The 26,746-nt window shown below is 49.1% G+C and overlaps 1 protein-coding gene across 3 annotated transcripts; it reads right to left on the bottom strand.

Annotated features, from left to right (window-relative positions):
• Window positions 1-1,685: 1,685 nt before the first annotated feature.
• On the bottom strand, window positions 1,686-16,179 carry LOC106995639 (uncharacterized). 3 transcript variants are annotated; one of them, XR_003730470.2, is made up of 2 exons: window positions 15,590-16,179; window positions 1,686-1,733 (listed from the first exon to the last, which is right to left on the bottom strand). XR_003730470.2 is itself a non-coding variant. In XM_028849595.2 (2 exons), exons 1-2 carry the CDS (start codon window positions 16,129-16,131, stop codon window positions 14,800-14,802), a joined length of 309 nt encoding a protein of 102 aa, XP_028705428.2. In that variant the 5' UTR covers window positions 16,132-16,179; the 3' UTR covers window positions 14,069-14,799. The 3 variants fall into 3 exon arrangements, 1 of the variants encoding a protein (XP_028705428.2); XM_028849595.2 differs by lacking the exon at window positions 1,686-1,733 and adding an exon at window positions 14,069-14,996 and having other exon boundaries at window positions 16,020-16,179; XR_013418441.1 differs by lacking the exon at window positions 1,686-1,733 and adding an exon at window positions 14,456-14,579.
• Window positions 16,180-26,746: the final 10,567 nt, after the last annotated feature.

Genomic DNA, 26,746 nt, shown 5'->3' with positions numbered 1-26,746 from the left:
CTGGAGACACTTGAGAGAGTTTAGATGTTCGCTGAAGAAAGACCTGGTGCCCGTCCAGTGCAGATCCTGAGATGAGATGGGAAAGCTGGCACTCAGGGTGATGAGCTGAGACAGCTGCTGAGGTCGGGGGCCAGAGCATGGAGCCACTGCCCCATCTCAAGAATAGCTACAACTTGCTGTCCTAGGACAAAGGGGAAATGAGCCTTGAGATTCAATAATTTTAGTAGAAATCTGTTAAATTTTACAATTTCACTTTTCATTTTTAACCCAGCTAGTGATTATACTCTGTATGCATTTTCCACACAAAATCCCAAGGACTTTCAGGATCTCCTCTCAGTGTATTTGGATGCCACCTTTTTCCCAGGTTTAGGTGAGCTGGATTTCTGGTATGTCATAAGTGATTAACTAGTTGATACAGACTTTAGTGTTTAAGTCACTGTCAGCTTATAATTATTTGTCCTCAGGCAAGAAGGATGGCGGCTGGAACATGAGAATCCTAGCGACCCCCAGATGCCCCTTAATGGAGTCATCTTTAATGAGTCTTTAAAGGAGACATCTTTAATGAGATGAAGGGAGCGTTTGTAAGTTTTCTTTTTTATGTTGTGTTCAGTTTACCTTACCCATGTACCGTATCATGATATAGACACATCTGGAAGATGGTTGATTTTTCTTCATTATTCTCATTATAGGTGACATGTTCTTGGATTAGCTGGGGTCAGTGCTGTGAGCAGAAGCCAGGGGGTAGCAGGGCTACTGTTCTTCCCAGCAGGTCTCAGACCATGTCTGACGACCCCCGTGTATGATCTACAGTGAGAGAAAAGCTATTTTCACACCACTATCAACACATTGTCTTTTTCACTCATTCTTGCCCAAGTACATGGTGTACTTTCTAGAGGCTGCGTGGTGACGTGTGTGATACACAGCAAGCTGGATACAGAGCAGATGGGGGAGTCCAGCTTCACCTCTGAGCCAGACACTACAGAGATTCGCAAAAAAGGCAACACAGCATCACTCTAAGTAGTCAGTGTTTTACTTTGTTATGAGAAGTATTTTTCAAACATATTTATATTAACATGTAATGATGGCTTACCTTAATGCATAAGTATTTTTTAATGCTTTAATTTTTTAATCAACTTTAATTTAGAATATAGAAAAATTATATAAACACACACAGGTACCTACACAGGCAAAAAAAAAAGCCCACATAATCAAAAGCTATTTGGGTCCTCATTAAAACCCAACTGTGCCTAGTGTTCCATTACCGGAATCCTAAGCTTGTAGGAGTCATTTATATCCTACAGCTCAAGGTTATTGCCAAGGTCTGATTTTTACAAAAAAAATTGCAACCTCAGGCATAAATGGGTTAATTTTTCAGAGTGTAAAGGAGTCTTGAGACCATTTTGGATTAAGAGCTGCTGTCCTGCGTCTGTGTCTTCATGTCCCCTTGTGACTTTGACAACCTGCCTGTGCTGGTGTCCCTGAGGCTCATGGGTGGCCTGCTCTCTGATTTCCATAGCCCCCCTCAGCTGGTGAACTATTTCTTACCTTTTCATTCTCAATTTGGTGGTCTCTTCTTCCAAGGAGTCTTCTTGAAACTCAAGTTGGGGTGACAGCTTCTCACCACTTCCCTCGTGGCTGGTAGGCAGACCTGGTGATCCCTCCGATTTACAGCCCTCGGCTATGAGTTTGTTGCAACACACATCAAAAAGTCCATTGTTCTCAATCCTTGCGTCCTGTGCAAGGGTGATGGTGATTGAATACAGTGTTAAACAATGCCTGCAGGGTGTCTCTTTTTTTTAATTTTAATACCATTAGAACAGTTTTATTTGCAAAGTATTACAGGCATATGCAACAGAATGTGATCAATTGGCTATATTGTAAGTAATGTAGCGTGTGTGTATTATTCTATATGTATATATTCTTATTTATTTACTTCACATTTCAAGACAAACAATGAGAGGATATTCTCCCAGCACCTTCAAAACAGACTTCTTCCCCTCCACACGTACTCAGTGGTCTCTGGGGATGACCCACTCTGCATCCTGGAGCTTACATGGGAGCAGCTTAAGCAATTTCATGTCACTCACTATCACCCAAGCAATGCTAGGTAATATTTTGTTGGAAAAGTTTGATGGTGGATTGTGAAAAGTTGACTTGTTTGTGTTCTTACATTTTCATGACATGGCTTCTCTCACATTTAGCGATGCTTAAGAAATGTCTAAGTGTAGGTAAAATTCTTGGCCTAAGTTTGCCTATCTTACTTGGACATTGATTTTGGACATTTACAATGATAGTCTTCAGTGGGCTCAGCATGGTGGTTACAAACACGGTGTTTAGAGAACCCCAGAGAAGGGTCCTGGTCCCCAGCTTCTTGCCTCACTTCCAGCTTTGTTGCATGGAGAGTGGGGGTGCATGGATAGTGCCCACCCCGACCCAGGGTGTGTGAAGCTTCGAGTCTGTCCTTGGCACGGAGAAGTGCTCTTCCGATAGTGGATGCAGTCACAGAACCTTAATTACATCCTCACTTTCTGATACATCGCTTGTTTCTTATGTCACTAATATAAGGTCATTATCATAATAATATAGTAATATGTATTATATAAAATACTAATAATTTCCATATAAATGCTAATGTAAAAACATATTTGCAAGATTATTTTACGTAAAAAGAATTATGAAAACTTTCAAGCATACAGAAAATTAGACTAGGATAATGAGCCCCTAAACACTTATCACATAATAGATATCCTTTTCCTTGTGAAGTTTTTGGAAGTAAATTATAAACGTCATCATCTACCCCTAAATATTTGAATTTGTGACCCTAAAACATGAGGATTATTTCTTACATGAGCTAATGCCATTTTCAGTTTTAATAGAATAAAACATACTTTCTTAAAACTGCCTATTTCTTATTCCATATTCAAATTTTCTAGTTGGCCTCAAAGTGTTTGTGGCACAGGGTCCCACAGATCACAGCTGATCAGCCCGGGTCTCTCCTGGGCACCCTCTCAGACGGCAGCGGAGTGTGCAGGCCGGGTTTCCTCCGGGCGCTCTCACTTTCCAGGTGACCTGGCTGCTTCTGTGTGGTGTTGGGTGCCATGTTCCTGTGTTTCCTGAGAACTGGAACTTAGATTCAAAGACTTAGTTTGAGTCAGGCTGTGCCTTTTGAAGCAGAGTCCCTCGTGGGGAGTTCTGCATAGATGGCCACATTCTACCATCCTGTGAGGCCTGCTTGCCTCCACTGGGGGGGTCTCACGCCAGCGGGGTGCATGCTGAGACTCGGCCACTGTCTTGTGAAGATCTGCTTTCTCCCTTCAGCCACGGAGCAGCTGGTGCACTTGAGTTTCTGGTGTCCTGTGATAATGAGTTTCTCATCAACCTATTAATGGTTTTCATATTCATTGAGGATTATTGTCTGAATCATTTATTAGAGTTTGTGAAGTTTTCAAATTCTGTAATTCTTCATTCGTTTGCTGGACTTCTTCAAAGAAGAGCTCCACATCAGCTGGGGCTGTCGGGTTATCTTGAAATATGGTTCTGTGGAAAAGGCAGGGGCGGCTGCTCTCCCTGGGAAGTCCAGTTTGAGGAGGAGGGGGGTGCAGGAACTACCTCTAATGATGACAGAAGAGGCTGTCTTTTGTTTTTTTTTTTTTTTTTTTTTTTTTTTTTTAAAGACAGGGTCTGGTTCTGTCCCCCAGGCTGGAGTACAGTGGCATGGTCTTAGCTTACTGCAGCCTCAGCCTCCTGGGCCACCTCAGCCTCCTGAGTAGCTGGGACTACAGGTGTGCACCACCATGCCCAGCTAGTGCTTATATTTTTTTTGTAGAGACAGAGTCTCGCCGTGGTGCCCAGGCTGGTGTCGATCTCCTGAGTTCAAACAATTTGCCCACCTTGACCTCCCAAAGTGCTGAGATTACAGGCGTGACTCATTGCGCCCAACATGGAGAAGAGAGTTCTTTCTTTTCTTCTTTTCCCCCCCAGTCTTTTGTTTTGTTTTTTATTACCCCTGTGACCTCACAGAAATATTTCTGTATATGTACATATTTGAGACTATGCGATCAGATGGAATTTAGTTTTATTCCCACATTTGCCACAGCTGTTGGCCCATTTTGGTCTCACTCCTTTGGTTTCTATGCCCCCACTCCCACCTCCCTAAAGCATGCACAGCCAGGCCCTCCCTGCTCCAGAGGCTCAACTGTCTGTTTCCCAGGGAGCTCTGATTTCTGTGGCTAGTGGGGAAGGGCCTTTGGAGAGTAGCATCTGGAAACTAGGGGTGGTGACTGCTTCTGGATTCTGTCAACCCCGAGAGTGTAAAGTTTGTTTCTAAATTCTAGAATGAGAAATTTCTGAAGGTTCTTTAAGATACCAGTTCCCCAAACCTTAACCATAGCTCAGGCAACATAGTAAAGAAAAAGATAAATTCTATCATTGTAACCTTTTTCCTCTGGTTGAATAAATGTTATCTTTATTAACATGTATAACCTTGAACTTGTTGCCAAAAATTGAGTTTTGTGAAATTGTCAGTTGGATTACTCTATTACTGTACTAGGGTTATAAAGTATTTTAACAAATACCTCTTTTGGTTTTTGCCACATCTCTAGATGAAGTTTAAAATGAAAGATCAATGTTTGGCTAGGTGTGGTGGCACATGCCTGCAAATCCAAGTACTTTGGGAGGCCAAGATGGGAGGATTGCTTGAGGCCAGGAGTTTGAGACTAGCATGGGTAACAGTGAGAACCCATCTCTAAAACTTAAAAATTAGCCCAGTGGGCATGGTAGCTCATGCCTTTAATTTCCACACTTTCGGAGGCCGAGGTGGGGAGATCATCTGAGGTTAGGAGTTCAAGACCAGCTTAACCAACATGGTGAAACTCTACCTCTACTAAAAATACAAAATTAGCTGGGCATGGTGGCAGGCACCTGCAGTCCCAGCTACTCAGGAGGCTGAGGCAGGAGAATGGAGTGAACCCGGGAGGAGGAGCTTGCAGTGAGTGGAGATTGCACCACCCGCACTTCAGCCTGGGTGACAGAGCGAGACACTGTCTCAGAAAAAAAAAAAAAAAGGCTGGACATGATACACAAGGTGACCCCAGGAGACTCCTGTGCAGAGTAAAAATGAACCCCAGCACTAAACTCAGTCCCTGAAGTCCCTGTGGGATTCACCCCACCTCCCACCCCTGGGTCCACCTGCACCCTCCCGGAAAGAACAGTGACATCACCCCACAGCAGGAGATCACCAGCAGTGGCCACCGCACCCTGGGTAGCTGGGCCACCCCCAGGGTTTCACAGGTGGAGAGGGAGCCTGGGAACTTGCATTTCTAGCAATTTCCAGGTGACAGGGCACCACACTTAAAAATACACAATACTGGGTCCTGAAAGGACTTCTATTCACTTGCACATTGGTGGGATGGAGCCCTACATTGCGAAGGGCTTTTCTTCACGTGTCATCCTTGAGCTCAGGGGCTGGCAGCACTTGGTGGGACCTAGTAGGGCGTCCCTTACTGACTGCACACCCACAGCCAGAGCCCTCACCGGGATAATTCTCACAGGAAGCCCGCAGAGCTCCTGACACCTCGCTGGAGGGATGAGAAAGCTGAGGCTCTGAGGGGGATAAACTGATTACTGGAAGGTAACGACCTTAGTGAAGTGGTGAAGCTGCAGTGTAAACCATAGTCTTATTTCATTTTAACTTTCAAGACTTCCTGATTTCCTCTATTACAATGCCTGTGCCTTAGAGTCACCAATGGGAACTTGAAGGAAAATAATGCCTGCTGAGGCCAGATGCTCACTTTATTGCCTGGGGGTGGAGCCTGTGTGGTTCTAAGCCCTCCTTCTGAAATTCTGAATGGTGAGGACTGCAAATCAGCTGCCTCCTGCTGGGCCCTGCAGGGTGAAACCTGAGGAAGCCCCAGGAACATTCAGTGAGGGGTTAGGTTGGAGGAGAACATGGTTGGATGAAAAGTAAGAAGGAAATGCACCAACATTTACTGGCAGGCTCTGTCACCCACAGGACAGGGAGGAAGACATGCACACTTGCAGTGCGGGCTTTCACAGCCTGGCAATGAGTGCTTTCAGCCTCACAGGTAAACGTCACCTGTTTCACCATCTCCTTAGGGCTCTCTAGAGCCCCAGCACACAGCTATTTGGGACAAAGGGCAGTTTCAGTGTCTTTCACTCCACACTCAAGCTACAGATTGTCCTTATAGCTCAGGTATCCTGGGGATAATCCATCTCGTTTCGTTTTGGCTTTGGGAGCCCAACCCAAGAACCGAATAACTTTCCTAAGGATTTCCAGGAGAAAACATCTTCCCACCAAAGAAGAACCTTACCATTTGGAAAAACACCTCTTCGTCATTTGCAAAAACCCCAGTTTTCAGGGAAGTGATAATCTTGTCATGAGAACCAAAGATAAAGTTGGAGATAACGAGGGAGTGGTTACATAGGAAATACGTGGTCATTACTCTGACCAATTATTAAATCACTTTCTTCACATGACACACTTTTTAACAGCTTCTTACTAAACCACAGTGAGGGTAAGAGAGTCACAAGACCGCTTCTTCCTTGAGTCAGAGTCATTCACGGCCCACACCAGGGTCTAGCAAGAATGACTGAGGTCACCCTTATTTCCTGGCTACTTGGAGGAGCTGGATATCCCAGTTTACAAATCTCAGTTTCCTGGGATTCGGCTCTGATAAAATCTAAACTGTATTTAAAAAAAAAAAAAAAAAAAAGGAAGGAATAGGCTGGCTGCGATGGTTCATGCCTGTAATCCCAGGGCTTTGGGAGGCCAAGGCAGGCAGATCACGAGGTCAGGAGATTGAGACCATCCTGGCTAAGAGGGTGAAACTCATCTCTACTAAAAATACAAAGAAAATTGAGCCGGGCGTGGTGGCATGCACCTGTAGTCCCAGCTACTTGGGAGGCTTAGGCAAGAGAATCCCTTGAACCCAGGAGGCGGAGGTTACAGTGAGCCGAGATTCCACCACTGCACTCCAGCTTGGGTAACACAGCGAGATTCCGTCTAAAAAAAAAAAAAAAAAAAAAAAAACCGAATAGATGAAATCTAATGAAATAATCCAGTTCTATCCTTTTACCTCCTCCGTTGTCTGGAGTAATAAAGCTCCCTGCCTCGCCCTCTCTCACAGCACTGAACTGCTTTTCCTGAATTTTCCCACACTACTGATCACTCACTTGTTAATTTCGATGATACATTCTTTTTGAGAAATAAAGTCAGTTTGCTGACTGCTGCCACTGGTTTGTCAGAAAATTAGCTTACACTGCGCTGATCTCACTCCTGCTGCCAAAGCTCCTTCTAGGGGTCTCTCCTTTGACAATGTAGGGATTATGTAGGCATGGGGAGGTGGGATACCAAGGGGGGATTCTGTCAACGTGCTCTTCCCCCCTCCCCACCCCCGTCGGGTCAAAGTTACCCAGCCGGGGGCCTCTCTGACTATCTGGACTGTGCAGACCACCGTGTCTTCCGGTAGGGTCAGGGGAAGGCTTGAGATAAATCTGTAGTGCCCTTCACTCAACCACCGGCTCACTGTCCACCTCAGGTGTCCCCAGCGCCACCGCTGCCAGGCGCTATGTGGATGTGTAAGTGACAAAATGGAAAGTCTCTGGTCCTGGCGGAGCTTGTTCCAATCAGGAGACACCCGAAAGCAAGAAACACAGTGAACAAATGCATGATGCCCAGTGGTGGATGGCCATAAGCACTAAGGAGAAAAATAACAAGTGGGGTGAGGGTGTTAAGAGGGTGGGGATGAGGAAGGGCTGCCATTGACAATCGGAGAGCCTGCAGACTTGCCTGAGAGTGACGTTTGGGGAAAGAAGGAAAGGGAAGAAGGGGAGGGAGGTTAGTTAAGTGGACATCTGGGAAAGAGCTCAGGCAGCAGAGGGTCTGGGGCAGGGGCGCGCTGGCAGCGTGCTGCATTCCAGGGTCCTCTGCGTGGCTGGGACGGTGTCGGCCCTCCCCTGCACATCCCTCAGGGCCTTCGCAGAAACACCCACATGGGGACCTTCTACATACAGGCAGGACACGCCACCCATCGCCGTGACCACACTGTCCCTCAGAGGAGTCGCTGGCCAAGTGCATCCCGTCCACATGGAGATGAACTTTAAGATTCTTTACACAATGGATTTCAAAGACTTAGTATGGAAAACGGTGTAAAATATTAATCAACACAATAACTGATTGTTATCAAAATAGTGGGCTGAATGCTGAATATAAAACAGTTTTGTTGTTTTTTTTTTTACTTTTTTTCCTTTAGATAGGGTCTCACTCTGTTGCCCAGGCTGGAGTGAACCTGTGCAGTCACAGCTCACTGCAGCCTCCAACTCCTGGGCTCAGGCAATCCTCTCACCTCAATCTCCCACGGGGCTGGGACTGTAGGTGTGCAACGCCACATCCGACTAATTGTTTTGTATTTTTGGTAGCGACTGGGTCTCTCCATGTTGCCCAGGCTGGCCTCAAACTCCTGGGCTCAAGTGATCCACCTGCCTTGGGCTCCCAAAGTGCTGGGATTACAGGCATGAGTCATGGCACCCAGTGTCCCCCCGTCCCGGCCCGCCTTTCTTTAATGTGGCAACTAGATCATTTAAAATGGCATATATAACACAAGCCACCCACGCAGGCCCCAATCCTGGGAGATGCTCCCGTTGGAGAAATCTCCAAGAAGGGGATCTGCTTGGATTTGCAAACGGCCCCTCTGGCCCCAGGGGGATCTGCTGTGCAGAGCTGCTCTGGATTCGGCTCTTCAATACTGCCCTTGAGTGTACTGTGCATCTCTTGACTTTCGACCAGCACAAAGCTCCTTATTAAACGCTGACAATAATTCCTTCCATTCCAGGTGCCATAATGGATTCATTAATCTCCTGTTGATAGTTTTTTGCTGGTTTTCCCAGTTCCTGCTATTCTAAGCACTGCTGGGAAGACTCTCCTTTTACCCCCATCTGCCCGTGTCTGTCGCAGCTCACACGCTCTGCCTTCCGGCTGTAGTAGCTGAGTGCCCATTTACCCCACGCCCTGACACACTCAAGTCCCTGGGTCTCCTCGGCAGGGTATGTCTGTGGGCACAGGGCTGCCCTGCCACATGCCCCACCCCATAAGCTTCCATCTGTGGCCGCTCCTTGTGAGACCCTAAACTCACAACCTCCCCTCCTGTCCTCTCCTCTCTACAGAACCACCATTATCGGAGACAGTCAGTCTGCTTCCCAGTCAGTCTGCTTCCCTCCACCTGCTTCCCAGTTTCCTGAAGGCAAATCCAAAGTCCTCCTCTGGGTCACCCTCCTCTACCGACTCCTCTCTCACCATGGGGTCAGGTCAAAGGGCCCCAACTAGAGGCTCCCCTGGGCCCTTTCATAAGACAGGAGTTTTTCTTCTCAGGTCCAGCTACAGGCACATTGTACCCACGCCTCGATGCAGGAGTGAGAGCTCCAGGGGCATAAAGGGCTTGGTTCTTTTGCCTAAAGCCTGCCCTGACTCACCGAAAGCACTCCGTTAATGTGTGAAATGATTACAGAAACACAGAAATAAGGCTAGGTGTGGTGCCTCAAGCCTGTAATCCCAGCATTTTGGGAGGCCAAGGCGGGTGGATCACTTGAGGTCAGGAGTTCGAGACCAGCCTGACCAACATGGTGAAACCCCATCTCTACTAAAGATACACACACACACACACACACACACACACACACACAAAACCCAGGTGGGCATGGTGGCGCAAGTCTGTAATCCCAACTACTTTGGAGGCTGGGACAGAAACATCGCTTGAACCCGAGAGGCACAGGTTGCAGTGAGCCCAGATCAAGCCACTGCACTCCAGGCTGGGCAACAGAGGGAGACTCCATCTCAAAAAAAATCCCCCACACACAGAAACAAAATCTTAATTGTAGTAAGACACAGCTGAAAAGATATGAAGGAATGACTCCCCAAGTCTACTGCATGCCAACCTTTCAATCATTTTCCATTCAGAAAACTTCAGATCAGATCATTTACATATGTACGTTAAGACAAGGGGTCCTATATTAATGAATCTTCTCCGTCAAAATCCTGGTCAAAGTCAGAAAACAATCCCACAGGACTCCTGGGAGCATCTCACGTTGGAGAAACCTGGAGAAGTGGAGAAGCTGATCTGCACGATTTGCAAACCACCCCTTTGGCCCCAGGGGGACCCGCAGCACCGGCGCCCTCCCCCTACCGGTGAGAGTCGGAGCCTCACTCAGACCCACACAGTCAGGATCTGTACCTCCGAAGGCTCCCCCAGGTGGCTCTGGGCACATGGAAGCTGGGAAGACAGCAAATGGGCCCTGGGGTTGGGGGACCCAGCACAGTCCAGCCTTTTCTCTTTTGCCTCCTGAAGACTTTCACTGTGGATGTGTGTTAGGGAAGAGGGGAGTGAAGAAAGAGACAGGGAGAGAAGACAGAGACCGAGTGATGCCTCCATTCTGCAGAGGAAAACACCGAGACCCTATCTCAGCACTCCAGACTGCAGGGCCAGGGCAGGACTTATAAGTCTCTGCCTCTCAGTGCTCTGGTCTGCCATGTGTCTGGCTGCCTCTTCCATCCTGACAAGCACAATGACTAATTCCAAACAAAGGACTGGGAATTGGGGGTGAAGATGGAGAGAACCGAGGAGTGGAGAGGGAAACGGCAGCCTCTGGCAGCTACTCTCTAATACTCTCTAATAAACACAAACACAACAGCAGAAAGGGCTTGTAGAAAAGAAACACAAAAAGCAACCCAACTACTGACACATGGCCCTCTGTTCCATATTCTCCCGCACGTTCTTAGCAGAAAGGCAACTGTGAACGTGCAATCTGGTATCCTGACGTTTGCCCTGACCACGTTGTTACTGTATCTTCATCTTTCTAATTTTAATTGTTTCTGATGGCCCATCCGATTGGTAGAGCTTATTTAAAGAGCCCTGATTCTCCCTGATAAAAGGTTGGAGTCCTGTATCAAAAGCTTTTAGTTTTCTGTAACCAAGAGGGAAAGCTGCTTCTTTTGAAAGATGACAAAATGTCTAGTTTCGAAGGATCCTCCGAGAATGGCACACAAAGCGGTCTGCATTCATAGAAAATGATGCCATCACATAAATCTCCCACTGTGCCATGGGGTGACACCATCACTCATCGTCTGCCTCCCAGATCCAGTAATTTCTGCAAAATCAATTACTGCACTTTACACTGAAAAGATCCCATCAAAGAATGTGTGTGCACAGGATGGTGAGGGGCGCCGTAGCTGTGTGAGGCGAAACGGCACTGTTCTCAGTTTCCCCTTCCATCCGACTGGGCTCCGAAGCATTGCTTCAGAGATTTCCATTTTATCTTATAATTAAATAATATGAACTCTACTGGGGGAAGAAAAGCAGCCCATCACATTGGTACTAAGCCTTGATATCATTTTTGCCATCTTGACTCCTATCGCTATAAAAAGTCATTTTCCGTTGCCCTCACAAAACCACCCAAGGAATATTGCTTCAGACACCAAAGGTGCCCATGTGGGGATCAAGCCTGGTGTCCAATAAATATGTATGTCATTGACCTAATGCATGTCCAGTCAATTGAAACCTCACACTTCTGACTTCGGTTTTAAGGTACTAATCTTGAAGTCTTAACAGTGTATACATATTGACCTGAGGATGTTGGGTACTTTTGATTAGAGAGGGTTGAATTCCTCTAAAGGACTTCATGAATGAAGAAGACAGCTAGAAGCCCTGGTTTCCTGCTCCTCACTGGAGATTCCAGGCGGGAGGCAGGCAGCAAACATTTGTGTTCCTGTCAAGCGCCAGGCGTGGTGCTGGGCACGGGAAAGTCACGGCGAAGACACAGCTACACGCAGCACTGAACATCCCTGCTGCAGCCACAGGGCCTGGCCACACCACGGAGCTCTGTGAACTCAGGGAAGCTGGAACACCTCGGGCATCCCTTGCTCATGTGTAAAGTGGGGATAAGTCAGTGCCCAGCACCACTGAGGGCCTGCCACATAACAGAGAGTCACTAAACGCTAGCTATTCTCACTAGGATTGGAAAGGTTGATACTCAATTTATATGAACTTTCTATAAATACTGTATTGATGTTCCTGTCACCACAGGCAAAAAGGACGCTGCTTTCGCATCCAGCCCACCCTAAGGATGCACCTGGACTTCCCAGTACACTCAGCTCCACCAGGCATCAGGCCCTGCAGAAGCCACAACCTGTGACTAAGACAATGAGTCACTCTTGGTGTGTGGCACGCGTGACGTGGCGGTGGGCACTTAGTCATGATCAGTCCGTGATCAAGAGCTGGGGAGCTTATTTTAGATTGAGTGAAAATCAATTTAAGTTTCCAGACATGTCTTGGGACAACAGAAGATACCCAAAGAAGCAGGGGGAAACAAAAAACAAAAAATCCCACAGCCTGAGACAGAAGATACCCAAAGAAGTAGGAAAAACAAAACAAAACAAAACAACAAAAAAAAAACCAAGCCTGAGAAATACTTTCTTCATTCAAGGCCTGGGGAGTCAGGAATACAGGAAAGAGATTTTCAATTTTACCTTATAATTAAATAATATGAACTCTACTGGGGGAAGAAAAGCAGCCCATCGCGTTGGTATTAAGCCTTAATATGATTTTTTGCCACCTTGACTCCTATCGCTATAAAAAGTTATTTTCCATTCCCCTCACAAAACCACCCAAAGAATATCTGTGTAATTTTGAGCAAGTTGGGTTTTGTTCACTTTTGAGCATTAACTAGATTAAGGAGCTTCACCAAGAAAGTCCCATGAAAAGTATGGTGGAGGCCTGACATGATGGCTCATGTCTGTAATTCCAGCTCTTTGGGAGGCCAAGGCAGGAGGCTCACTAGAGGAGGCCAGGAGTTCAAGGCCAGTCTCAGCAGCATAGTGAGATCCTGTCTCTACAGAAATCATCATCATCATCATCATCATCATAACAATTAGCTGGTCATGATGGTGCATTCCTGTCTTCCTTGCTACTCAGAAGGCTGAGGCAGGAGGATCACTTGAGCCCAGGAGTTTGAGGCTGCAGTGAGCTATGATGGCACCACTACACTCCAGCCTGGGTGACAGAGCCAGACATAAGCACTCTTCATGGTCTAAGGGAGAGTACAATATTTGGAATTAGGATCTGTTTTGCTCCTACCACAATCACGTATGCCCCTCATGCCCTTACCTAAGTTATTTTTCTTTGTGAGTCTTTCTCCCCACTTCCAAAATGAGGGCATGCCTCTCTTGGGATCATGTATCTAGGCTTGGAGATAAGAATTGTAAAGCTCCTAGTATACAAAATATTTTCAACAAATGGTAGCTATGGTCATTTTAATATATGGAATTTTACCATAATTTCACATCTGACAGATAATTCCCCTGAAATTAATACTCGAATGTGAATATGTTCTCTGATCTCTAGCTACAGGCAAGTCTTCTATGTCAGGGAAAATCAAGTACTAATATAGAATCAGAATAAAATGGCAAAAAGAATGGGGGCACAACAGATAAATTCTCGAGGAATAACCTACTTACTGTAAGAATTTGTAAATCTGTGGCAGCTAAGACCAGGCCGTCTGAGCACATCTGGAGGTGAACTTCCTTAAAAGAAATGCGTCCAAATGCTCCAAAAGATTCAAGATCATATCTCGGAAGGGTAAAGCTCTTTAGAGTCTACAAAAAAATTGTGACTTCGGCTCTGCCAGGGAAAGAATGCCCAGGTGACCCGCCGTGGCGGGCTTCCCCAGGGACAGCCCAGGTGTGACCCATGTGGGCTCGAGGCCACCGTATTTGATGCCACCTGCAGAGCTGAGGGCAGCTGTCTCCCATTAAGCCAAGGCTGTACCAACCAAGCCACGTTCCCACATAATATTGGTTTCCAAAGTACCTTTTTCCCCAGAAGAGAAGAGGCGTGGACTTACTAACCTTCAATATGTGTAACTCCTCCCGGGTGGCAAAACCAGGATAACAGAGAACACCGCGATTCTGCCAATGTATCCTAATCTCACATGCCTGTACACAAACTCCCAAGCATTTTAGCAAGCTTTTGGACATGAAGCTCAAAAGAATGACCCATAAATATTTTCCAATACATACAGCATCTTAATGTGTTTTTCTTTCGTGTTTTTTTTTTTTTTTTTTTTTTTGTAGACACAGAGTCTCACTATGTTGTCCAGGCTGCTCTGGAACTCCTGGGCTCAAGCGATCCTCCTGCCTTGGCCTCCCAATGCACTGGAATGACAAGCATGAGCCACCGTGCAGGAACCGCAGCACCTAAATTCCAAAATAACCTTGAACCCCTGACCTTCCACCCGCCCTGGTGACTTCCAGAGATCGGTTCCTCTTCCCGTGCCAAAGGTTTCTTGTCTTTCGCGGCCCGGGTAAAGTCACTCAAGATGTTCCCTCTGCTTCTGAAGGCCTTTGACTGAGAAGCCACTCTGGGTCCTATCCCGACCCCAGGCGGTTCCACTGGTACTTGCACATCTCCGGGCCGGTTTAAGTCACGCTGGCCAGACTATTTCCACTTCACTCTGGTAATTTCTCCAATCCCAGCGTCTGCTGCATCACCTTTTCTTTCTCTGAGAATCCAACCCTACAGGAGGAATGCTGAGGCTGGGGGGTCCTTTTACTAGAACGCTAACGCCAGAGCACTTCCCAGGGGCGCTGGGGGTCGGGCTGCAGGGCGGAGTCTGGCGCTGCCACTGGGGTCTCCCGCGGGGGATGCTGGGCCTGGGGAGGCTACGCTGCGGGCTCGGGGAGTGCCTGGCAGACGGATGTCCCGGCCTGGGCGCAAGGAGACTACGGGCCCGGCATCACGTAGGCGCCCGCGGCGGGCCGGGCGGGGCCCACAGCGCCCCAACCTGCAGCACCCGCGCCCGCCCCGCGCGCTCAAGGGCGAAGGGAAGGTCACCGGGGCCGTGGGCTGGGGGCCCATCCCGGCTCCATCCTTGTTCAGTGCGCGGTCCCGAAACGGGAGGAAATCCGCCATCCGGGCCTTTCCACGCATCTGCTGCAGGAGGAACCGGGAAAATAAAAATCAAAACCCAGCTCCGGGCGCGTCGCGTCTCCAGCCCGCGCGATCGCTAAGGCTCCCAGGTAGCGTTCGCCTGGGAAGCGCGGATCTACCATCCAGCGGCTGCAAGGATCGGGACGCTCCACCGTCGGGGCACTGGCGCCCCCACGTGCACCCGGGGCCTGAGGCGCACAGTCTCCACCACCTCCGGCTCGTCATTGTTAAATGTCCTCCCGGCGCGCCCGCGTCGTGGGCCCAGACTCGGGCCCCTCCTGGAGAGCCGCTTCTACATTGCAGGGAAGGGGAAGCCCAGAGCCCGCGCCCCGGCTCCGCTGACGTCCCCGAGTCCCCGCTTCCTGGTCCTTCCCGTCCGCAGAGGCTGGCGGGGAGGGCCTGGGACCCATTTTAGTTTTCGGTATCGTCACTAGCCGAAAAGCAACTAGTGCAGGAAACCCTTTTTTTTTTTTTTTAAATCCTTTTAGGAAACCCTTTTTTAAACTCTTCCAACGGAAAAGCGACATGCTGGGGGATGACGTGGGGCGGAGTTAGGGGGCGGGGGGCCACTTAGCAAGTGATCGCGCTGTACTCACGCTTCGGAGGGGAAGCCCGGCCCTGTCCTACAGCTCTGAGGGAGAACGTCCCCAAAGGGCGCTCCAGGCGACCCCCTCTGCCAGGCTCAATTTAAAACATAAACCGGAGGGGGTGGAAACCTCACTCTCTTCCGGACGGAGGTTCCTACCGCCGTGTCCCTTCCTCCTCCGCCCCACCCGGCAAGGACCCCGGGGCTGCCTTGCCGGCTCACGCCGCCCCGCAGGTACCCCTGCCGCTCCGGGTCACGGGCTTCTCTCCAGTTCTCCCCATCGCTTCCCCGCTCGTCTCCCCGGTTCTTCCCATCGCTTCCCCACCTTTCCCCGGGTCCTCCCATCGCTTCCCCCTCTTCTGCCCCGTCGCCCCATCCACTTCGCCCTGTTCTCCCTCCTCCGTCCGTCACTCCCTCGCCGCCGGGAGGGGGGCGCGCACCTTGAGCATCCCCGCCGCTGGTCAGCACGCCGATGGCCTTGCGGGCCCCGAAGAGGTGCTCCAGGAACTTCCGCAAGGAGCCCTTGGGGGCCCGGGAGTCGTCCGCGTCCATGGCGAGAAGGCGGAGGGCAGCCCCTAGTCTGGCTGCGCCGCTGGCAATGGGAACCCTGCCGGCACGCGCCCGACTCGGAACCGCCGCCAGGCCGGCGCCCCTGAGCGGACCCAGGGCCAATGGGCGGTGACGGGATGGGCCCGAGCGCACGGGAGGGGCTGCGGGGCGGGGGCGGGGGGGGGGCTAGGGGCGGGGTCACGGCTAGGGGCTGGGGCAGGGGCTGGCGAGGGGGCGGGTGTGGGCAGGAGGACCTACGCGGGGGTCGTCCTAGGTGGGGGCCGCGCTAGCGGTGGGGGAGGCCGCAGAGGCGGGGGTAGAGCCACAGGTGGGCGGGGTCCCTGCGGGCGGGGCCGCGTTGCTGGTGCGCGAGCCTCGCGGGTGGGTTGGAGGACTCTGGTTGGGGGCTTTAGAGATGCCCCGAGCACCACAAGTGGGGACGGGGGCAGTGTCCTGGGGAGGGGAGACCGCAGCGGGGCGGGGTCACATCGTTTACCGGGCGCGCCAGAGCGGGGCGGGATAGAAAGCGGGGAGCATCTCCCGGGGGGTCGAGGGAGACCCTGAGTGTGCGGGAACGCCGGGGCGTGTGGAAACCCCTCACTTGCGGGGAGCGCCGATGCGGGGCGGGGTGGAATTGGGGCGCGGAGACCCCACCTGGACGCGGAGGCTCGCGCCCGGCCGCGCGCACAGCTTTTTGTTGCCGGCAGGATTCCTCTTGGGGCTGTGCTGGGAGCCTCGGGGCGCGGCTTCCTCGACCGCCGCCCCCAAGTTTTCTCTGCAGCCTGAGGTCGGGAAGGACGGACGGAGAGTGGATCCCCAAGGTGGTGAGAAAAGCTGATCGCGGCAGGCTTAGCTTTGACCAAGTTGCGATTTCCGGGGCCTACGGAGGCTGTGACGCTCCTGGGTCCCCAGCCCGGCCCTTGGGGAGAAGAAGCCTTGGGGTAGAGGAGGGTATCGGGCGCGACCCTCAGAGACCCCTGGGCGCGCGAAAGTCAGAGTGGGGCAGGAGGAGGCGCAACAGGACTGGCCTGGAGGGGAGGCGGGACGACCCTTCCTCCCCACGGACAGGCGCGCTGCTGTACGCTGTGCCGACATCGGCCGGCTTCACTGGCCAACTCCACGTGCTGAAATACGCACACCCAATGGGATGTGCGGTTGCCTATCCACAGCTTAACAGCCTGGTGCCAGGTACCCTGAGATGGGAGAGGGGGCAGCCCCGACAAAAGCACGGGCTTATGGGGCCCCGGTTCCTTCAGTGCTCACCCCACGAAGAAGGGCTCCCAAACGGCCCCACTGGACGGCTTACTGGAGGATGGTCCTGCGCAGTGGGTGTTTGTTGAACAGATAAGAGACAACTAAAGAGACTAAGAAGAGGTTTGTTCTGTGAACCGGGGAAAGTGAAGCAGTCGCAAAAGAGAGTCTCACCAAAGGGCAATCCTGGGGAAAAGATGGAGAGGCATGGATTTTTCTTTCATGTGTGCCTCATCCTGGGGCTCATCCCGCTGAGCATCAAATATTCATTGCAAAAGAGGAAAAAGAAATATGCTGCAGACAATGCTGGATGGTCTGATCTCTCCATTGGCCGGAATTAACGGGGCAGTCCCTAACCCCTCGTGGTCCTCAGAATCACCTGGCCTATGCACACCCCCACTAAACCACTGAAGTCCAGTTTCTTCGAGCGCAGCCAGGGAATGTGTATTTTTAAACAAGCCATCTAGGTTACTCTGATGAATGCAAAGTCGAAGAGCGCTGCTCTCATGCACTGAGCCTGAGCTTTATTCTATTAATAAAAAAGAAGAGGAGAATCCTGGGTGTCTTAAGGTGGCAGTTGAGTGGCCTTTGCCTTTTGGCGGGTAGGAGAGCAGACCGGGGCTCTAAGCACCCGCATCCACCGCTGGGCTCAGGATCTGTGCTGGAGAATAGAAGGGCTAATTTAATTATTCATGCCTTTTTAGAGCATATTACATGTGGAGAAGGTGGGGCACGCTGAATTGTATTTTAGCCAAATACCCCTTATCTCCTTATACACTAGATATTTGTATATTGAACATTAGGGGATGGGTCATTTGTCGTCAAATTGCCTGTAATACAGAAAACGAGAGATACAACCGAACAGTTCAACCATGACGAGTTAAATAAATGATGATAAAAATAGATGCTGCAATAATATTTAATTGCTGTTACCGCTATGAGGATAAGTGTCTACTGACATGGAAATATGTTCAGGACATACCAATAAGTGAAAAGGCAGTCCTAGACACAGTGCGAGCCTGTGCGTGTGTGTGTGTGTGTGTGTGTGTGTGAGTCTGCATACATATGTAAATGTTTCTGAGCATTTTATTTCCTTTCTTTTGCTTAGTACAGGTAATGCTATTTTTCTCTCCAATGAACAGGTATTGTTTAGGGAAAAGAAATAGTTAATTAAAAACAATAAAATTTAGAGTGTCAACACCCCCAAGGTTACGGATTATGTTGAAAAGTTTGTCTGTATGTAAGGGCTGGGGTCAGGGTGGTCACTGACAGTCCTCACACATCTGTTCTCATGAGTTTGGCCCATTGCTCAGTCAGTCAAGGAATTAGCATATATTAATATATGCCTGTAGCTAAGATGGAAGAGAATAGCTATAGCTCTTTTTTTTTTTTTTTTTTTTTTTTTTTTTGCACGTCATGTATTTTAATGGTGCTACAACTAGAGGTATTTTTTTTTTAATCGTTAGCCTTAGCAATGAATCTTCTAATTCAAGAGGAAGATATTACATGCCGTGCTGACCGTACAGCTTCCACCCAGTAGGACCTGAGGTGTGTGTTTGTTCTTTATTGTCCCTTAACAGGTTAGTCTAAACTGTGGCCCACACCAGCACACAGTTAAACCACAGGTATGATTACTCCTTGGGCCAGGAGTGCAGGCTTCACTGGGCCCTCTGCCCCAGGGGCTCTCCGCGGCTGCAGCAGGTGTCTGCCCAGGGCTGCCGTGTCTTCTGAAGGCTCAGGCTCATCAGCGGAGGAGATGCTTCCATGCTCGCTTCTGTGTTGCTGGCAGGATTCTGTTGCTTACAAACTTGGACTGAAGGCCCCAGTCTCTCCGTGGCATCAGCTTCAGGCCGCCCTCTGCCCTGGGCGGGTGACTGGCTTTGCCAGAACTAGCACCTATCAAGAGCCAGAGGGAGAGTTCCAGTGGACGGAACCTGCAGCCCCTCCCAATCCAATCTCAGGAGAGACCGCCACCTCTTTTGCCTGGTTCTATTCATTAGAAGTGAGCCACTGAGTCCAGCCCTCTTCGAGGGTCTGGCTGTGAACACTAGGGGCAGGGGCCAAGGGGAGCCACTTGGGAGGGGAGGTGCTGCCTGGGACCTGCCTAGGACAAAGTGAAAGAGAACATGCATAGGGACAGATGCCCTTCCCACTTCCCCTCTGTGGTGAGCGCAGGAGCTGCCGATGTGCCCTAAAGGAGTTGTGGCATCCCAGGAGGGAAGCATCCTCCCAGCCATGAGGGCGCCATGACCCAGTGCCCCAGCATGTGGGGCTGCACATTCCAGGGCTACCTGAGCTGCAACCTCTTCCCCTTCCCTGCCGTCTCTGCCTGTGCATGGAGTGGGCGTCTCAAATCTGCAGGGACCGAACTGAGCTCAGGCCTCTGCACCGCCGCACAACCCCCCACCACTCAGTCTTCCTCACCTCAGCTCCTGGTGACTCCATCCTCCCAGGGACTCAGGCTGAAACCTTGCAGTGCTCCTCCACCCCGGCATCTAAGTCCCTCAGGAAAGTCCCTCTTGGCTCTTCATTGCATCTGGAGCCACAGGGGCCAAGCCACCACCTCTGACCTGGACTGGCACAGGCTCCCTCCCCATGCCCTGCTCTGCCCCCACATCCACCCCACTTCCATGCCTCGGGTGTCCTCAGCTTCAAAGTCAGGGTGCACCTATCAGGATGTAATTCAGGCATATTCTCTGCTGACTCGGAGTCACAGGCCCCACACATGGCCCACTGGCCTGTCCTTTGGTCCCATCAGATCCTGGTGCTGCCCAGAGGCCCATGCGGGTACCCAACAACCTCAGGCCCAGCCTGCTCTTTCTTGAGGCCACGCCCTCCTCTCCCTACCCATTCTGCCCACCTTCCTCAGGTCTGTCCTGAAAGGTCTCCTGCATGGTGAGGCCTCCCCCGATCACCCTCGCAGAAATTTTGGGCTCCATGCACACTCCTGTTCCCTCCCTGCTTCTCTTAAAACATCCTCCTCAGTGTCACACATGGGGCATTTCACCTATCTGCTGAGCTTCTCGACAGGTCCCCCTGCTGAACTCTGAATGCCGTGGATTCAGAGCTCTTTGACTATTCCCTGCTGCAGGCCCAGGGCAACAGCAGAGCCCAGGACAGAGTGAACCTGTCATGGGTGCTGCTGAATGAATGAATGAAGGAGTGAGTGAGTGAGTAAAGGAGTAAATGAGTGAGTAATAGACTGAATGGGTGAGTGAGTGAGTCAGTGAATGAGTGAGTGGATAAGTGAAGGAGTAAATGAGTTAGTGAGTGGGTAAATGAATGAATGAGAGAAGGTTAGTGAGTGAGTGAATTGCTGAGTGAGGGAATGAGTGAATGAATGAATGAGTGAGTGAGTGAATGGGTGAGTGAAAAAGTAAGTCAATGAATGAGCAACTTAGTGAATGAGTGAGTGAATAAGTGAGAGTGAACAAGTGAGTGAATGAGTGAGTGAGTGAATGAGTGAGTGACTGAGGGAATAAATGAGTGATGAGTCAGTGAGTGAATGAATGAGTGAGTGAGTGAATGAATGACTTAGTGAATGAGTGAGTGGATGAATGAGTGAGTGAGCAAATGAGTGGGTGAGTGAGTGAATGGGTGAGGGAAAGAGTGAGTGAATGAGTCAGTGAGCGAACAAGTGAATGAGTGAGTGAGGAAGTGAGTGAATGAATGAACGAATGAGTGAATGAGTCAATCAATGAGTGAGTGTGTGAGTAAAGGGTGAGTGAATGAGTGAGTGAGCGAGTGAATGAGTGAGTGAAGAGGTGAATGAGTGAGTGAAAGAGTGAATGATGGAGTGAGTGAATGATTGAGTGAACGGGTGAGGAAATGAGTGAGTGAGTGAATGAGTGAGTGAATGAGTGAGTGAATGAGTGAATGGCTGAGTGAGTGAATAAGGGAGTGAATGAGTGAGTGCATGGGTGAGTGAATGTGTGAGTGAATGGCTTAGTGAATGAGTGAATGAGTAAGTGATTGAGTGAGTGAATGGGTGAGTGAATGAGTGAGTGTGTGAGTGAGTGAATGTGTTAGTGAATGAGTGAGTGAATGAGTAAATGAATGAGTGAGTGAGTAAAAGGGTGAGTGAATGAGTAAACGACTGAGTGAATGAGTGAGTGAGCGAGTGACGGAGTGAATGAGTAAGTGAGTGAATGAGTTAACGAGTGAGTGAATGAGTGAGTGAATGACTGAGTGGGTCTCTCAGAGGAGATGAGGACCGGAGCTGCCCTCTGACTGCTACAGTAGACAGGAGCTGAGGGAGGAGTCTGAAGGGTGGGATGTGCCCACTCGGTACATATACCCTGCTCGACACATCCCCAAAGAAACCCAATCTCACCAGAGTGGTCTCTGGAGAATTATTAGTAACAACCTTTTTTTCCAATATTTCACATATGCAGGATGATTTCTTACTTTCCTTTAAAATGCCAATCGTTTTTTGGACTTGGAATTCTCCACTGCTGGTCCACGCCACTGTATTCTCCCATAGGGGCATCCCCCGAGTTGGAGAAAGAGTCATTCCCAGGAATGGATAAAAGCAAGAAGGGCATCATCAGGTGGGGAAGCTTCTCCTATCATCCTCCCCTTCCTGCTTGGGTTAGCCTGAGTGACTTTGTTTGGAGGTCTACAAAATGCGGACGCATCAAATTTGGATAAAAACCTAAGCAGTTTAAGAGGTTGCAGTGCTAGCAGGAAGGTCTTTGGCTCCCAGCACCCTCCTCCCCTCCAGTCTCTGCTGGACCCAGTACTCTGACTCCACCTTCGTCCTTGGGGGTTTCCTTCCTTCCTTCCCAGTCACTGAGCCGCCTTGGGCTAATCTGCAACCTCAGAGGCGCAGCCCTCCCCCTTTCCTCCTGCCTCTTCCTCCCTTCTCACTTTCCTTCTGCTTCTTTCGGGACTTTGGAAAGTCCAAGAATAAGCAAAACCGTAGACCAGAAAACGCTGCCTTCAGCCCATTCCCCTCCCACCAGCTTCCCTTCAGACTCCTTGATCTTTCAAAATTAGTTTGCTTTGTATCTAGATGCTAAACTTTATATAGAAAACAGGTGGGGTTGGATTCTTGGCCGGGTACAGTGGCTCACACCTATAATCCCAGCGCTTTGGAGGCCAAGGCGGATGGATTGCTTGAGGTTACATGTTTGAGACTAGCCTGGGCAACACGGGGAGACCTCGTCTCTACAAAATTCAAAAAAAAGAAATTAGCCTGGAGCGATGGCACATCTGTAGTCCCAGCTACTTGGGAGGCTGAGGCAGGAGGATCACTTGAACTCAGGAGTTTGAGATTACAGCGAGATACGATTATATCACTGCACTCCACTTTGAGCAAGAGAGTGAGACACTATCTCCTAAAAAAATAAAAATAAAAAGGGCTGGAGTCCATATCCAAGCCCACCGCCAATTGCGACATGCGGATCTTTTATTTTTATCATCCGCCTCTCTTGTCTAAGTGCCAAATGACACTCACATCGTGTGTAACTCCTTCCACCTTTGTCTGGCTTCTCTTTCCTTATGTATTAAGAATCAGGTTGCATAGAGTTCTGAGAAAATAAAATAATAAATCAGCTGTGTGCCATGCTCATGTGTATAATCTCAGTGCTTTAGGAGGCTGACACAAGGACAGCTTGAGACCAGGAGTTTGAGACCGGCTTTGGCCACATAGCGAGATCCTGTCTCTACAAAAAATAAGAAAATAAAAATAAAACATTTGCAGGACATGGTGGCACACCTGTAGTCTCTATATACACTACACAACACATATAACACAAAAAATGTGCGTTAACCGACTCTCTGCGTGATCACTGAGGCTTCCACCCAAGAATAGGCTATTAGTAAATTCTTTTTAGCGTAGTCAAAAGTTATTGTACGAATTTCAACTGTGTGGCGAGTTGGTGCCCCTAATATCTGCATTGTTCATGGGTCAATTGTATTGCTTAAGAGGTGGCCATTGGAACACTCCTTAGGGGCTTTTTTTTTTTTTTTCTTTTGAGATGGAGTCTCGCTCTGTCGCCCAGGTTGGAGTGCAGTGGCCGGATCTCAGCTCACTGCAAGCTCCGCCTCCCGGGTTTACGCCATTCTCCTGGCTCAGCCTCCCGAGTAGCTGCGACTACAGTCGCCTGCCACCTCATCCGGCTAGTTTTTTGAATTTTTTTAGTAGAGACAGGGTTTCACCGTGTTAGGCAGCATGGTCTCGATCTTTTGACCTCGTGATCTGGCCGTCTCGGCCTCCCAAAGTGCTGGGATTAGAGGCTTGAGCCACCACGCCCGGCCCGAGGGGCTATTTTTTTGTTAAAAATTTTTTGCCACAATGGGCGACTCATTTAAGGCCCTAGGATTCCTCACTTCTGAGCTCCTGCTGCCATAGACCAAGTGCTGATCATTTTTGGTGCTCAACATACTTGTGGCTTCCATCCATCACAGGTCTCACTCTGACTTTCCAGGAGCTGCTCCTTCCACTGCCTGTGATCCTGAGGGTCAGCACGTCCAGCCAGGCCAAGTAGCGAGATCAGTCCTCTCCTCTGCCCCAGTTCATGGATGGGCACAGGATGTGGGTGGTGGGGGTAGTCCACCCGGTTCCTGCTAATCCCACTGGATCATCAGGTGGGGAGAGTCAGCTTGCATAGTGAAACCAAAGAGAGCTGCGAGATGGAGAGTGAGAGTGAGATGCCAAGAAAGTGGGACACACACACACACACACACACAAAGAAAAAAAGAAAAAGAAAGAAAGAAAGAAAGAAAGAAAGAAAGAAAGAAAGAAAGAAAGAAAGAAAGAAAGAAAGAAGGAAAGAAGGAAAGAAAGAAAGAAAGGAAGAGGGAGAGTGAGAGAGACAGAGAGAGAGACAGAAAAAGTCAGAGAAGCAGAGACACAGAGAGACATAGAAAGATGGAGAAAGAGATGAGGGGAAGAGAGAGACAGAGACACACACAGAGTCTTAAAAAGAGACAGAGAGAGACAGAGCAACCAGGAGAGAGACACAGAGAGGGAGAAACAGAGACAGACAAAGTCAGAGGCAGAGAGAGATGGAAAGAGAGATGGGGAGAGGGACAGAAAGAGAGAAGCAAAACACAACATTCCTTGAATTGCTTCTCCCTGAAGTCACCATTCTATTTCTGCACTTCCAGTTGCCACCAAGAATCTTTCTAAGTCACCTGTCCTCCTTCCTTCCCCATCTTCCTCATGCACTCTTACTGAAGCCTCCTGAAATCTGCCTTCCCAATGACAACTCCTCCTTGAAATGTCACCACTGACTTCCAAACAACCAGCAAATAAAAAAGATTTTTAAAACAATTACTTCCACCAGTTTCTCAGTTTCACTAAAAGTTATGGTGCTCTTTCTTAATACCTCTCTCGAAAATCTTTCTCTTTGTTTTTTATTTCTTTGCATGAATTAACATGAAAATAGAGCACAACATATTATAGTGAATATAGACTATAAATGATGTTTTGTGCATACCTTATTATCAGTGATAAACACTGTATAAGTAATTTATTTTTGCCATTGTTTTCTTACTATGGTTTGAAATTGTCCCCCAAATTTCAAGTGTTGGAAACTGAATCCCCCATGCAGTAGTGCTGAGGGGAGGGATCTTTAAGGAGTGATCAGGTCATGAGGGTTTCGCCCTGGTGAGTGGACTAATGTTGTTATTGGGGGAGTGGGTTCCTTATCACAAGAGTTGGTCTGTTACAAAAGTGAGTAACAATGTAGTCCAGCTCAAGACACTCTCCTGGAAAAGTTTTCAGAACACAGCCATTCCTGGGGAGCATCACAGCTTTTAGACTTCACAACAGGCACCAGAGAGCAGTCAGAAGACCATGGAATATTTTGCCTGAATTCCTTCCAGCATTGTGTTCCAGGAACCTTGAAACTCCCACCCCTGCACGCGGGTCTTAGGTTTCTCTTTCCAAACCCAAACAGACTTGTTTTTAAACAATCCCCAAGGAGACGATGTCTTACCATTACATATAATTGAATTGTAAATCTTCTAAATTCAGAAAGAAAAAGTATGGAAATAATTCAGAAGCCCTTGAGTTTTTAGCAGGAAGAATCTGCAGTGAGGGGGAGACTCTCTTTATGCTGCGAATTCCCAGCATGCTTCTTCCACACACGATCCTTGCTTGTGTGTCTCTCCAAGCCTGTCTGTAAATAACCCACTCATCCTTCCAAGCTCAACTAACACGCCATGTGAGAGAAACAGTTGCTTCAACATCCATTTCCTCCTCCGCTTCTGACCAAGGCTCTGCACTAAATGCTTCATTCCCCAGCTGTCTTTGTGCACCCACGTGGCCATGTGGGTCCATTCTGGCCTATGTGATATAAGTGGAATTGTTGAGCAGGACGTCCAAAAGGACTCCTTAAAAGGAGCCAAACTACTGAGTATGGGGTTGTTTTATTTTTTCTTTTTCCTGCTGCTTTGAATGCAGCGGTGATTGCAGGAACAAAGCTGCTATCTTGGGGCATGAGGTGATCTAGAAGATACAACCACCTTCAGTCAAAGTGCCTGAGGCAATGATAAGAGAAGCTGGGCTCTCTGATAAGATCACAGATCCAGTGCACAGGGGAGGATTGCCTGCCTTCAGATTCATTTCATGTGAAAAGACAGGCCTTTATATGTGTGAGCCTCTGTTAGCTTGAATCTTCTGTTTTATGCAGCCAAACTTAACCCTAACTGCCATACACCGTCTACTTCTATTTTATGATGCTCTCTCTAATCTCTTAGGTAATTGTGGCCCCCCAGAAACCTATGGAGAGCTGAAGGGGTTTTAGGATCATGGAATTCACCCTCCTCCTTTGGTAAAAGAAGACAAAGGCCAGAGAGCTGTGTGATGGCTGAGGCATGCGATTGTAAACCAAAAGGTACCTGAGACCGATCTCAATCCATTTAAAAGTTAATTCTGCCAAGGTTAAGGACGTGCTTGGAAGGAAAAAACACAGGATCGTGAAACACTCTGTGGTCTATGCCTTCCTCCCAAGATGATTTTGAGGGCTTCAGTAGTTAAAGGGGAAGGGTGGGCTGAAGAGGAAGGGTGGGCTGGAGGGAAGGGTGGGCTGGAGGGGAAGGGTGGGCTGGAGAGGAAGGGTGGGCTGGAGGGGATAGAGGGAATCTGTGGTGGTCCTCAGGTTGCAAGAGAAAGAGAGCAGATGGGGAATGATCAGTTATGTCTTCATCTCGCATGCGGTAAATCAGTCCTTTACATAAGATAAGGTGAACATAGACCAGCTTCCTGTGGAGATATGTAACCCTTTATCTGAGCTATCTGCTTAGGAACAAAAGGAAAGGCAGTTTCTTGCATGATTCAGCTTCAGTTTAATGTTTTTTCCTTTTTGGCTGTAAATTGGGGTCCTGAGGCTTTATTTTTCCCTGCACACTATATTGT

Source organism: Macaca mulatta, chromosome 6, assembly GCF_049350105.2.
Source record: "Macaca mulatta isolate MMU2019108-1 chromosome 6, T2T-MMU8v2.0, whole genome shotgun sequence".
Lineage (NCBI taxonomy): Eukaryota > Metazoa > Chordata > Mammalia > Primates > Cercopithecidae > Macaca > Macaca mulatta.
This window is presented reverse-complemented; position numbering and strand designations above follow the sequence as displayed.